Raw genomic sequence first — 12,736 nt, 5'->3', positions numbered from 1 at the left:
GCCATGTGGCTGCTGTTAGTACCATTTGTCATTCGTCACAGGCAGCGTCTCCAAAATTAGTTCTTTTTCAGAGCTGCTGTAGAGAAGGTACAGAAACACTAGCTGTTTGTCTGTTCATATCCTTATAACCTACTCAAAATCAATGCTGTAATCTTGCAATCAACAGCTTTTTCTTGCATTTTTCCTTGAAATTGCATTTCCTAAAACTTTTTAAGAAAAGAAAAAAAATAACCAGGACAGATTTCTCCCAAAAATTGAATAAATATCAAAATCTCTTGGCGTCACCTTGTGTAGCCCTTAATACATAAAAGCTCCCATTTCTAGCCCTGCCAGGGGTGTGGGATATTGGGCAGGAAGGGAGTGACTATTATATTCATAAAAGCTGCTGCTGACATGGGCTTGAGTCTTTCTGGCTGCTGAGGCCTCAGGGGATCGTGGGAATCCCACTTTTAGAGATGATGTGCCTCCCTAGCGAGCTGCCTTTTATATAAAGTGGCCATCTGCTCAAAGGCCATGGAAACACTAGGAGCATTTCTTCTAAATTGGACTTGGAGCGACTGGAGTTTGGATGCAGGGGGGTACGTGGACCCCGAGCTCCTCATTAGCTCAGTAAATGCTTGTTTATCGCACTCAAAATTTTTTCCATTGGGCATTTGGAGCATCTTTCCAGCTTTTTATTTTCTTCTAAATGGACCAAAACAACCTTTATGAATCCCAAAATATGCTGCTATCTCAAAGTATTGTTTAACTTCTTTTTCCCTTCAGTGTTTTAGTCACTGGGCTATTGTAGATTCAGACCTTTAGGGTAAAATACCTTTTCTGCATCATGACTTACTTTGGAAGTAAATTAAGCTAAATTGAATTAGGCCATTTTTAATTCTGAGTGAGAATATCCATGCAGGGGTTTAATACCATTTAACTAATCTAGTTCAAATGCACACCTTAGTTAATTTGGATTAATTGTTTTTATTGTCCCCATACAGACAAGCCCTTAGCTATTTCTGCTTTACAAAGGTAATGACAGTCCTGTTTTCATTTGCATGCCATTTGGTTGCGCTGATGGTTTGCCTATTGCATTAGTACGTTGATATGAATAACATCTACACACATTTTATGGCCCCGTAACGCCAGCGGCCAGGAGCCCTGCTGACATGGAGAATCAGCCCAGTGCTTTAGAAGGGTCAATGTTTACTTTTAAGTTATTTTGTTGGAAGTTACTCTATTTGTGTCTTTACTTCCATGTTCTTGGATACAGGGCTAATTTATTCCATGATTACTGTCAACCTGCAGCAGTCAGATAATGAAACATAACTGCCAGAATTCTTATTTTCTTTTCTCCAATGGCAACTAAAGGCAGAGTCTGAAGGAGGTCCCTCAAGGTGGTAGTGTAACGAGACACCAGTCTTGCTGCAACACATGCCTTGAGGTGTCAGAGATAAGGGACCCCAGTCAGGGGTTTAGTGTTCAAAACCAAAAAATTCAAAAAAAAAGTAGATATACCTGAGGTTTTCCTTCCCTACATAGCCACTGATGTGTTTGCCAACCTATAGCAACGTCACCCAAGATCTCTCCCTCCTGCACGCAGCCCATGTTATGCGTAGACAGACAGCTGTCATCCTTGAAGATGGGGCCTGTTACTTTGTTTGAGGCTCAATGATATTTTTCATGGCCCCAAGGTACATTTCTCCTATCAAAAGTAATACCTTTCACAAGCTTCACACTCAGGCAGTAGCTGTGATATTAACTTAAAAGAATTGAAGCAGCGCGGGCCCCTCACACTGAAAAGGTACTATCTGCACAACGAGTGTTTTGATTGACAGGTTCACAATTACCTTTATTATGTAGATAATTAAGCAGTAAATTAGGCAAATAGCTAAGGTAACGGGCAAGTGGGAAGAATAAGACCAATCTAAATGGTACAACATGCGCTGATTTTTAGGAGCGTTTACCTTCTTGCGCATGTTATGACACGCGACAGCTCTCGTTGATCATTTCTATGAAAGACATTTATAATGCACTTTACAGATAATTGACAGCTCCTCTTTTGTCTGTGCTTCATGCTAGCTAATGGAAATTGATTTAAATAAAAAATAATTTACATGTTCTTATAAGATTTCATTGAATTTACAAGGGCTGGAGCACACCACATTAATTATTGCTATGTCATTGTGGCAAGCTAGCGAGAAATTAGATATAAAAACTGAGCAAAAACTATGTATAATTACCATTAAAATGACTCGGGCATGAAAATTAATCAAATGGATTTGGAAAAACATTATTATTCCTGTCAACAATAGCAGACCAGGTCTTTTGTTAAGAACTTTTATTTTGATTTCCACTTGCACTCATTCCATACTTAACTCACTTTTGTTCTGCAGCATAAATATTTCTCTTCTCTTACTTCCAGATGTGTTTACAAAGGTAGTCGTATGAGATTACTTGAATTACAAGGGATGTAATCCCACCCTTTCCTGTCTTGGTTTTGGTGGCTACCAAGCTCAGATAGATACTTCAGATCATCCTGGTTGCTCCTGTTGCGCTCCCATTGTTACTCCAGGGTGTTGAAGCTATAGGGAAGAGTCCAAAGAGGTCGCCCTGTGCAATTTGGCCTCTGCAAACTTTCAGCTTATTCACTGAGATGAGGAGAAGGTTGTACACAGGCTGCCTGGGTTCAGCTTGCAACCTCCTCCTCCAACCTCATCTAAACGCTCTGAGGCTTAGAGTGTTTATCCCACCCATAATATGGGATTACTTTTTCATCCCCTCCTCCTCAATTCTCCTATTTCTTCATATATTCTGGAAAAAACTATTGTCATCCTGATGGGACGGCAGTGTCTCGGTGTAGATTTACTGTTGCATGGCTGTATGTTCACATTCAGACGTATTATGAAAAGACTTTATTATCATTCATGTTTTTTAAATAAATTGCTAACAAACTCATGCACTTTTTTTTCCAGGCAAACCAGTAATGATAGTGACTGAATACATGGAGAACGGTTCTCTGGACACATTTTTAAAGGTAATGCTTAGATCCTTTTTTCCAGGGGGACCTTGGTTAAAATTTGGGTTCTTTGCAGATGGTTAATATCAGTGAAAATGTTTGCTGGGTGCTGGTCCAGCTGTTGTTGCTGTCTGGAGTCAGGAATAGCTCAGCTGTCTGTTTGATCTATATTTACACAGCATCATGAAGGACCTGGTTTGTGCATTGATACAAACAGATAAGAATAAATTGGAGTATATTATGTTTATTTTAGAAAGCAGTCTGCTGCATGGAAATGATTAACTTATCCTGCAAAATTACATGTGTTTCAAGAGCACATCCACAGCGCATCATGGCAAACCCCAGACTTGTCAGAGTTTTTCCATGAAATGTAAAAGCTAGAGAAGGGAGGGTAGGGGAAGTGGTTAGAAGTGCAGTGCGGCCACATGGGGAAGAGCCCCTACCCCCAGGTATTCACACGTGGACCTCTGCAGGTAGCATTTCCAGGAATTTGGTGCCATTCAGTTGGCTGACTCGGAGACAGCCCACCCTGGTGCCTTCATACACATAACTACACGTGTTCACTCCTAGTTGCAGTGTCTTTATCAGTCGCCAGTGGAAATAGCTCTCTCCTTGATCTCCAGTTAAGAACTACATTTCCTTAGCTTTGTCTCTAGAGATCCTAATCCAAACAGCGAAATTTTGAAAAGCTTCGTGGTCAGAGCATGAGAGTAATGAATTATTAATTTCCCTGGTTTTCTTCCCTGGAGACTTGCCCTAGCATTTTTTTTCATGCACATGCAATGTTAAGGGTGCAGAGACTCTCAGCTGATCAAATGTCTCCTTCCTTTTGCAGAAGAACGATGGGCAGTTCACGGTCATTCAGCTGGTTGGGATGCTGCGAGGCATCGCATCAGGAATGAAGTACCTGTCTGACATGGGTTACGTACACAGAGATCTGGCCGCCAGGAATATCCTAATCAACAGCAACTTAGTCTGCAAGGTGTCAGACTTCGGCCTCTCAAGAGTCCTAGAAGATGACCCCGAAGCAGCATACACAACCAGGGTGAGTTATGAGGATACCGAAATGAGTGAGCTCAGGAAAAATGTATTCCCTGGCACATTTTGGTATTCATGCTTTCTAGCAAAGAGGTTTCTACAAATCCAGAGCCTCTAAACTGTGCATGAGGGTTTGGCCAGGTGTTACCAGTTAATCGTTATCAGATGAATTTTGCAAATGCCTGTCACTTTGTAGTTGGGATGGCCAAATAAGGCAGAACGTAACGAGTAACTTTTAAGTTCATGTGGGGCCCCTGAGTCAAATAGCAAGCTCTGCAAAGGTGCCACACTTCCAGCTCTATTCTGTCCTCTTTGGTGAATACCAAAGGGAGGAAAGAGTAAGAGCAAGTGCTTTGCTTAGGCACCCATGCAGAGATGTAAGCCATGGTCTTCTGGACAGTTCGACACTTTTAAAACATTGGTAAGCGTGTAACGCCCATTGCAAATGGTGCACATTGCCCTCAACATTACCCTCAACCTGAGAAAGAGCTGCTCTAGCCTCAGTGCTCTGCTCCTTTCCATCCTTGAGCCATCCTTTCAGGGCATCAGCCCACCCGCCCAGTGCAAGGCCACATGGCCCCAGCGTTGCACAGAGGGGTGGACAGGACCCATCCCCAGCACCACAGGCTTGAAGAGAGCCTCCAATGTTCATGGCAGTGATTGGCACACCCAGACGTGTCCTAACAGCCTGTTTGTCCGAAGGTATTGTTTTACGGGCGGTGGGAGCTCTCTGGGTCACATTCCCAGTTCCTGTGGAGATCTGGGAAAGGCCTTTCAGCTCTTGGCAGTCACGGCCCCGCAATGGGGCTCGGCGTGCGGCTGGACCCGAGCCTCCCTGCGGGGCGCTGCCGTGGGCTAATTGGCGCTGCTGAGAACCTGGCCCCTCACCTAAGGCGTGCGCTGATCAGCCTGCGAGTAAGTAATTAACTGGAAAAAGGGACTTTTTAAAATTTGCTTTGGAAATGTGTGCCAAATTCTACCTTTTTCCAGTAACAAACTGTTAGGGGGCATTCAGGGAGACCTTCCAATATTTAGCTCGACACTGAGAGGAAGGGACTTCACAGTAAAATATATTTTGATATAAATCAAGGGAGACAACTCTTTAAACCCAATGAGAAAACTATTTCTTAATCCAAACTCCTCTTTCCCTCCCTCCCTCCTTCCCAGAGCTGGTCTGAAGTTTGGTTTCTAAAATGGTAGAAAGGGGAGAAGGAAACAGCACATCTGGCAGCTGTGGCATCATTTTCAGTCCCGCAGCAGAGGCCAAGCAGGCTGGTCTTTGCACGCCCAGATTTCTGTGCCCGCTAAGCAGATCCCTCTGCAGGATTGGGACCGCATTGGGGAAAAAAAAAAAGAAAAAAAAAGAAAGGAAAGAAGGGCATTACTTCTGCAGCAATTTGCATGAAGCCCTCGTTAGATCAAAGTCTTGCTCGGCTTCAGAGCTGCCTGTTCCTCCCCCGCTCATTCCCAGGAACGGAGGAACTGTATTCCCCTACCAACCCGTGCAACATAATTGAGATGTTGATCCTATACATGTCCCAGCATTCAAACACTATTCAAACAACAAACCTTCAGGACAGCCAATTAGTAGGCAGCCTACAAATGCTTATGGGCTGAGATAATGTGGAAAGGGGCCCCATGCTGTCAAACAGATTTACTTTAAAATTCGATGTCTCTTTCCAGAGAGAAAATAACATCCCTCGGTGCTCTAAGAAGTGCTGTTTTGTCCTCTTTGGCATGCTCTCTGCCCTCCTCTGCAATCTGGTTTTTGTTTTTGTTTTCCTTCTCTTTCTAGGGAGGGAAGATCCCCATCCGATGGACAGCACCCGAAGCGATCGCCTTCCGCAAGTTCACGTCAGCAAGCGACGTCTGGAGCTACGGCATCGTAATGTGGGAAGTGATGTCCTACGGCGAGAGGCCTTACTGGGAAATGACAAACCAAGATGTAAGCACGTGGGAGAGCTGCCGTGTGATGAGACTTTGAGGGCTTGTTCATTCTGCAATCAGAGAGGCAGGAGGGGGACAAGAGGAGGAGAGCCACTGTAAAAATGGCTTTGCTCCCCCATGCCAGACAAAAACGATCCTCCCGTTTGATGCTCTTTTCTTGCAGCAGCAGCCCAGAACAGGCTGTGTGCAGAGGGAAATGTGTCTGCACAGAGGCAAGCCTGCTCCCCCGGCAGACTGCTGGAGCTTCGCTAATGCTGTTAGAGCTGGAGCCCGTCCCTCCGCCACTTAATGACAAAGGTCTGCCCGGGGATAGATGCTGATAACTGGCAGCATTTCAATTGTGTGTTCAAACCCCTGCTTCCATGTAAAGCAGAAACTCAGGAGAGTCATGGTAAGGGCTTTGTCTCCCTGCACAAAAGCTGGGTGATTTGATCTAGTGACAGCGGTCCAGAGAACCGCGTCTCGCTTGCCCTTGCATTGCTGATCTCGAGAGCATAGCTTTGCTCTTGTTGTGAACATCTTTTAAGTCTGTGCTAATGCAAGCTCTCGTGGTTTGTTTGTACAGCACCCTTTAAGTTGTGTCCCCTCGCTCCTGGGCCCCAGTGCTCCCTCGAGCTTCTGACCTCAAGGCCACCCTCTGAAGCATCTCCAAACAGGGAGATGCCTGGGGAGCCTGTACCCCTCCTGACTGCAGCTCTGTGTAAGGATCTCTTGATCCTACTGCAGGGCTACCTCCTATCCTGAGCTGACCATAAACATCTGTCCTTGTCTAAGGCTAAAAAAACTTAAGCCTGGGGTTGCCAGAGTTTCTGGGGCCTCTCCTTCCTCTTCACATCTCTGAGAACCATGATGTGTGGAGATCTCTGAGGATGCCAGCTAGCACGTAAGGTCGGGGTCACCGTGAGGCACTCAGGGCCCCCAAATCAGCTCTCTATGGGGGGAAAACGCACCAGTCCGCATATGGCAAACGGAGTCGTTCCACACCCCTCCCGCTTCATCTCTGCAGCCCTGCGCCTGCAGAGATGCTGCTGCTGGCTGGGAAAAGCAGGCAGGTCCTTGCTCTGCCACAGGTTCCCTCTGGTCACAGCACCTGATGTTTCATCCTTTTCTCTTTTTTGAGCAGCATCGCTGTCCCTGCAACTTTCTGCTGTTTCGCTGGCAGCAAAGGCTCCGGCTGAGCCTTCTGTTTCTCCTCTGTTTTGTCTGCGGGCCTTTGCCATCAGTGGATGTTACTGCCTGTCACGCCGATCTGCTGTCGCATCTCGCTTCAAGTCCAGGCGCGGAAGCCAGCAGTACCTTTGAGACGGTCACACCGTGCTTCTTGCCAGGGAGACGAGCGCATTGTTTGGCATGAATGCCCCACCGCTTCTGCATTGCTGAGGCTGACGCGTTTGCAGGGAGTTTGGTAAAGCGGCATGTGTCTACACAGGGATTTATCTCAATCAAATACAGAGACTTTCTTCCATAGCCTGTGCAGAGAATGCAGCAACTGAGCCAAGGTTTTTTGGTCACACTGAGCACTGTAACTATCTTTAATGCTGATGCACTGGCAGAGCACAGATGTTGTTCAATAAATGCCAGGGTAAGATTCAGACTGATGTCAGTGAAATAATGCTCCGTGGCCAGGGGAGTCCCTTGTCTGGATCGTAATGCTATAAACATCCACGCTATGCGGAACTGTTCCAAAAAAATCCCAATGCCTCCCTGGACTGTGGGGCACAGAGTGAATTTCACACTTACCTGGGAAGAAGGGGATGGGGGACTGGTTTAGCAGAAGGCAGAGGACTGGTGAGATGTTTATGAGCATCAGTTCCCGCTCAGGCTTTGCTTGGGTTACCTCTGTGCCTGTGTGCAGGTGGCAAGTGCCTGGATAGTGGTAGCCAGGAAACTTAATTCAGTGTCGTGGCAGAGAAGTGTTTCTTGTGCTATTTATACCTTCCTCCTTCATCTTCTGAGGGCCTCCTCTTCTTTCCTTCCTCCTCTCCTTGTGTTGGCAGAAAAATCAGCAGTGTTAGATAAAGAATTGACATCCGTGCAGAGGACCAGGGGCTCTGTTCACATGAATTTCCAACTCTGTTGCACAAGAGTTTCTCGTTGCATGGCTTGTAATTAAAGCACATCATTTGCAAGCACAGTTGCTGATGAGCAAAGCAGTTCTCACCACGTTACAGCCGGATTGCTTTAAAAGAGGTGCAGTGCCGTAGGGCAGGCAGCATTGTAATGTCGAAGGCTACAAACCATGTTTTAAAGTCATGCTGGTTTCTGGATGCCCTTCTAAAAATATGCTTTGACTTGACCACAAGATAAGGCTTTGATGCGGGAGTTGTTGAGGGGAATTTTGTGGCCTGTATTACACAGGTTGCTAAGCTAAATGATCACAGTGGTTGCTTTTTAGTCTTCAGGCTGGTGGTTTTAGGAAAACAGAGCTAAAAGTGTTGCTTTGGTTTACTGGAATAGACTATCCCAGATCGTCCTCTCCCAAACATCCAGTTCAGTCACCCCAATCCGTAAGTGAGTAGTGCTTGTCCAGAAGAGGAACAGGGACAAAAATGCCTCCTTATAGATGCATGTTTTAGCTCTTCAAGTCTTACAAAGCAGTAGGCACCAATAAATGGAACAGCGAATGTGCAGTTTTCTTGTTTTCTGTGTATTGTGGTGGCTACAGGTGACTCAGACTTAGTTGTTTCATTCTTTTGCTCCTTTTATTGCCAGACCCCCGAGGCACCTTCAGATGCAAGAATGTATTTCAGCATCCTAGCTCCTCACAGTATTTTGATACCATTTACATTGTATTGCCAGAATGAGCAACATCCTGTAAATTGAGTTAACGCTATTGATTGTGATGTTACTGCCAGGAATATCAAACATGCATAACCCCATTGCAGATGTAGTTCAGATATTCTGAGCTGGTGCCAGATGGTCTGCTCCCTGCCTTGCTACTATTTTCTTTCTGCTACAGCTGGCGGATGGTCATTATTGTTATAAATACAGGCGTGGACACAGCAAATACAGCCACACAGAGGCTTTTTTTATAGGGCAGCTGCAAATTTGATATCAGGGACCAGCTGAAGAGCACGATGTGAAAAACAGACAGTGCAGACAGCATAGTGTGGTGGGGCTGTTTTTTGATGCTGCAAGCAAAAGCCGGGCCATAGAAGGTGCAGGGTGGGTGGAGACCACTGCAACTGCTCCACCAACAGATGAAATCTTAGATGGGTGCAAAAGAACTGCAGGTCTTGTGGGCCAGATCTTCAGGCACGCTCACTACCCTTGGAGAAGATTACAAAGCCTCGCCTAACTTCTTCTCTACTATCTGCATCCTTAGGGAGTTTGACGTTCCCGCTACTGCTGCTCAGCCAGCCCGGCTCATTTGTGGGACTCTTCCACTTGGCAAAAAGCCCTGTGGTGGAGGATGATTTGAAGGTGATCCATGTGGTCCTGAATTTTGGAGCCTTCTGAAATGTGATGCCGGCTTGACGTGGCTCTTCCTGTACTGCTCGTATAGGGACTAAAGATCAAGAAAACAACTTCCATGCTAACCACAAATCCTTCTTTTTAAACACACGATGTTTTCAAATCATGAAACAGTGCCTAGAATGAATGGCATCTGAGACAGTCCTTGGAGTCCAACAGTGAAGCAATGTGGTTTTCCACATAGCAAATAGCTGCTTCCAGCTCCTTTTGGTCAAGGAGTCTTGGGACTAGAGGGTGTGAAGATGGCCCGCCGGGACTCTTTTGGTGCAGTCACAGACCCCTGTGGTTTGAAACACGAGCTACATTCTCCTGAAAATTTTAATGGTTCAACATGGGAACTGCTAGGCTTGGAGCCCTGTTGTAAATCTGCCCCAAACTGGGGAAAACAAGTTGCTTTCTTTAATTCTGCCCTCATTTATTAATTTCTGCCTTTCAAAAGGGCAGGCAGCACATGTGCATACCACTTGGTTTGGATATGGAACCATAGACGGTTTGTATTTGAAATCAGTGCAACAACCTTCCCCTGGTTTTAATTTACATACTCTTGGGCTGACATTTTAAATTCCTGGCAGAAATGTGGCCACACTAAGAAACAACTAGACCCAGACAGTACTGAATGATATATGAGATGATTGTTCTGCCTCTGCCTTGAATCCATCCATCAATTAGCATTCAAAGTCTCTTTTGAAATACAGTCAGACTTTTATTACTGTAATACAAATTTGTGGTCTAGCACATGCCTTTTAATTTAAAAAGAAACCAACATCTGAATACACAAAATCACTGTACTCCAAGAAGATGCCAGAAAGCCCTGTAGGCTGCTGTTCATGGGCTTAGGGTAGGCTCCGGGAGTTCCCTGATATATAACCTACACACCTCAGTTGAGCTTTGAACAAGTGCAATCTGAGATCTGGCTCCCTGGTTGCAGCATTGCCTTGGCTTTCTAGATTCATTTTGCGTGACCAAAAATGAAGTTATTCAGCCCATCCCGTAGAAAATACAGTGAGGTTTATTGGGCTTGCCTCTTGTGTGCAGAGTTGGGGGGCAGTGGGATTTTACATGAGCATATGGCTGGTCCTAAAGTTATCTGTTTAAGTCAAATTGCCTTTGGGAAAAAGGCAAGAGAAAGAAAAGCAACCGATCAGCCTCGTGTTTTGTCTCCCGTAGGTGATTAAAGCCGTGGAGGAAGGCTATCGCCTGCCAAGTCCCATGGACTGCCCTGCTGCTCTCTACCAGCTAATGCTTGACTGCTGGCAGAAAGACCGCAACAGCAGGCCCAAGTTTGACGAAATTGTCAGCATGTTGGACAAGCTCATCCGTAACCCAAGCAGCTTGAAGACGTTGGTTAATGCATCAAGCAGGTAGAAACTCGGGCCAGAGCCATTTCTCAGAACGGGATCCTTGTCTGAATACCCGCCCCTGGGGTTGAATTACTGCTTGTTATTTAGCCTACCCACATCTGCAGGTGGATGCTCCTCCAGCTTCATTATGTCCAGGAGAGTTTTCCCAAATCAGCTTTTTCTGTTGAAATTGGCAGGCAGGTGGGCAATTCACATACTCTATAAATGCAGTGCTGCTGCCATGAAGAAAAACACTGTGGCCTGTCTTTCAGAAATGGGAGTTTCAGTGGTATTTAAAGGTCTCTGATAAAGCTACTTGTGCTCTACCCCAAGGTTAGAGAGGGCAAGACTTGAGTACATCGAGTAGATAGTAAATGCTGTTCAAATTATCTGCCTGTTGACTTTATCTTGGTAATACAAATGAAGAGGGTCTCTTGGGGAAACTCTTAGGATGTGCAAAGCTCACAGATGTCCAAGTGCATCCTCCCACAAGTATTCCCAGGCATGCTAGCTGCCACTGCCAGTTCTGACAGTCTTGGTGATTGTTAAGAGGATCTCTGTGGTTCCCAAAGAGCTGTACACAAACCATTTGCTAAAACCACATTAAGTGAATAGAGCAGCTGGTGTGCAGTTAAACCTGAAACTGAACAGCTACACAGCTACAGGTAAGGTAAGGTCAGGTCAAGAAATAAAGCTGCGCTTGGGGAAAAAGAGATTAATATTTTTTAGTGAGTTTTAGTGTTGGGGTCTCCACCATACTGGAGTCCTGGAGAGGCTTTTTCTTTTTTTGCCACAAGCACACAAATATTACTTCTGAGCCATCTGTGTTGCTAATCACTTGATCCCTTGCAAGGTCATGGAGGAGTGATGAATATAAATCATCGCTGCTTCGCTGATGGCAGTGGAGTTCCCCTGATTAACACTGGAAAAGGCCCTTCAGAAAAGATTATTCTCAGAAGAGAGAAAAAAAGACATGTCATTTTCCTTGGACAGGAATGAGGGGGATGTAAGATGAGGTTCGACTGGTGGTGTGGACCAAAGCAGATATACTGTTGTGAGCACAGATCCATCCGTCTCCGCACCTTCCAAGTGAGTCTTACACAGCTGCATGTGTCCCATCTTGCCTGTTGCAGCTGGATCTCTCATCCCCATGCTGGCATGTCCCCACGCGTGGCATCTCATGCACTGGAAGAGAAGAAACATGGAATCCCTGTTCATTTTTAAATACAAAATAGGTCTGATTCCTCAGGCTATTTTACATGCATCATTTGCCATCTGAAGAAGAAATTACTCTTATTAGCAATTAGATGTAATGTCAGTCCCAGCAAACCTGCAGGAAAAGGTTTGTGACAGCACAAAATATGTGATGTTTCTCTTCTGTTTTCAGTTCAGAACAGTCATTTTCCAGGCCTGTTATGCAGTGGTTCATGCACTCTTTTATATCAAGCTGTTATGCCAGAAAAGAGGAAGACAGGCAGGAAACCATTTCCTTGAGCTGCTAAGCACTTTGCTGATGTTTTATTCCATGAACAGGTTCATGCAATTCCAAACCTCTCCTTTCCAGAGCTGCTGTGGGTATTCTCGATGTGGATGGAGCACCTGAACAGCCAGGCTTTGGGACTGTGTTTCTATAATCATAGATTGCCATGCCCAGATGACAGTAATTCCAGATGAATCATAACTTTAACCTACAGCAGCTGTAAAAGATTTTTTTATATATGTAATGTATTCTTTATGGAAATTCTCATTAATGCAAATAAGGGAGGAAGTCACTTTCTACATTACAGCATGTGCATATCAGTAGGTACCTCCTGACATTAGTGATGAAAATCCACTTCTCGTTATTATTACTTAGGAGTTTTGAATTCCTCATATGTATAAAATGTTATGGGAAGCCATTATGCTTTTGGTACTGGAAGTATTCACATTTTATTGG

At 45.1% G+C, this 12,736-nt stretch overlaps 1 protein-coding gene across 4 annotated transcripts in view; it reads left to right on the top strand.

Moving 5' to 3' along the window:
- EPHA5 (EPH receptor A5) overlaps nucleotides 1-12,736 on the top strand; it is a gene marked incomplete at its 5' end in the record, with an annotated part of 202,357 nt that overhangs the window by 178,856 nt on the left and 10,765 nt on the right. For all 4 annotated transcript variants that reach the window (XM_081999323.1, XM_081999322.1, XM_081999325.1 and 1 more), the window contains 4 exons: nucleotides 2,958-3,019; nucleotides 3,837-4,046; nucleotides 5,835-5,984; nucleotides 10,628-10,821. In XM_081999323.1, coding sequence (XP_081855449.1) covers nucleotides 2,958-3,019; nucleotides 3,837-4,046; nucleotides 5,835-5,984; nucleotides 10,628-10,821 — 616 coding nt within the window. The remainder of the gene's footprint in view (nucleotides 1-2,957; nucleotides 3,020-3,836; nucleotides 4,047-5,834; nucleotides 5,985-10,627; nucleotides 10,822-12,736) is intronic.

The sequence above is a fragment of the Phaethon aethereus genome, assembly GCF_964289735.1.
Source record: "Phaethon aethereus genome assembly, chromosome: 4".
In the NCBI taxonomy this organism is placed as follows: domain Eukaryota; kingdom Metazoa; phylum Chordata; class Aves; order Phaethontiformes; family Phaethontidae; genus Phaethon; species Phaethon aethereus.
This window is presented reverse-complemented; position numbering and strand designations above follow the sequence as displayed.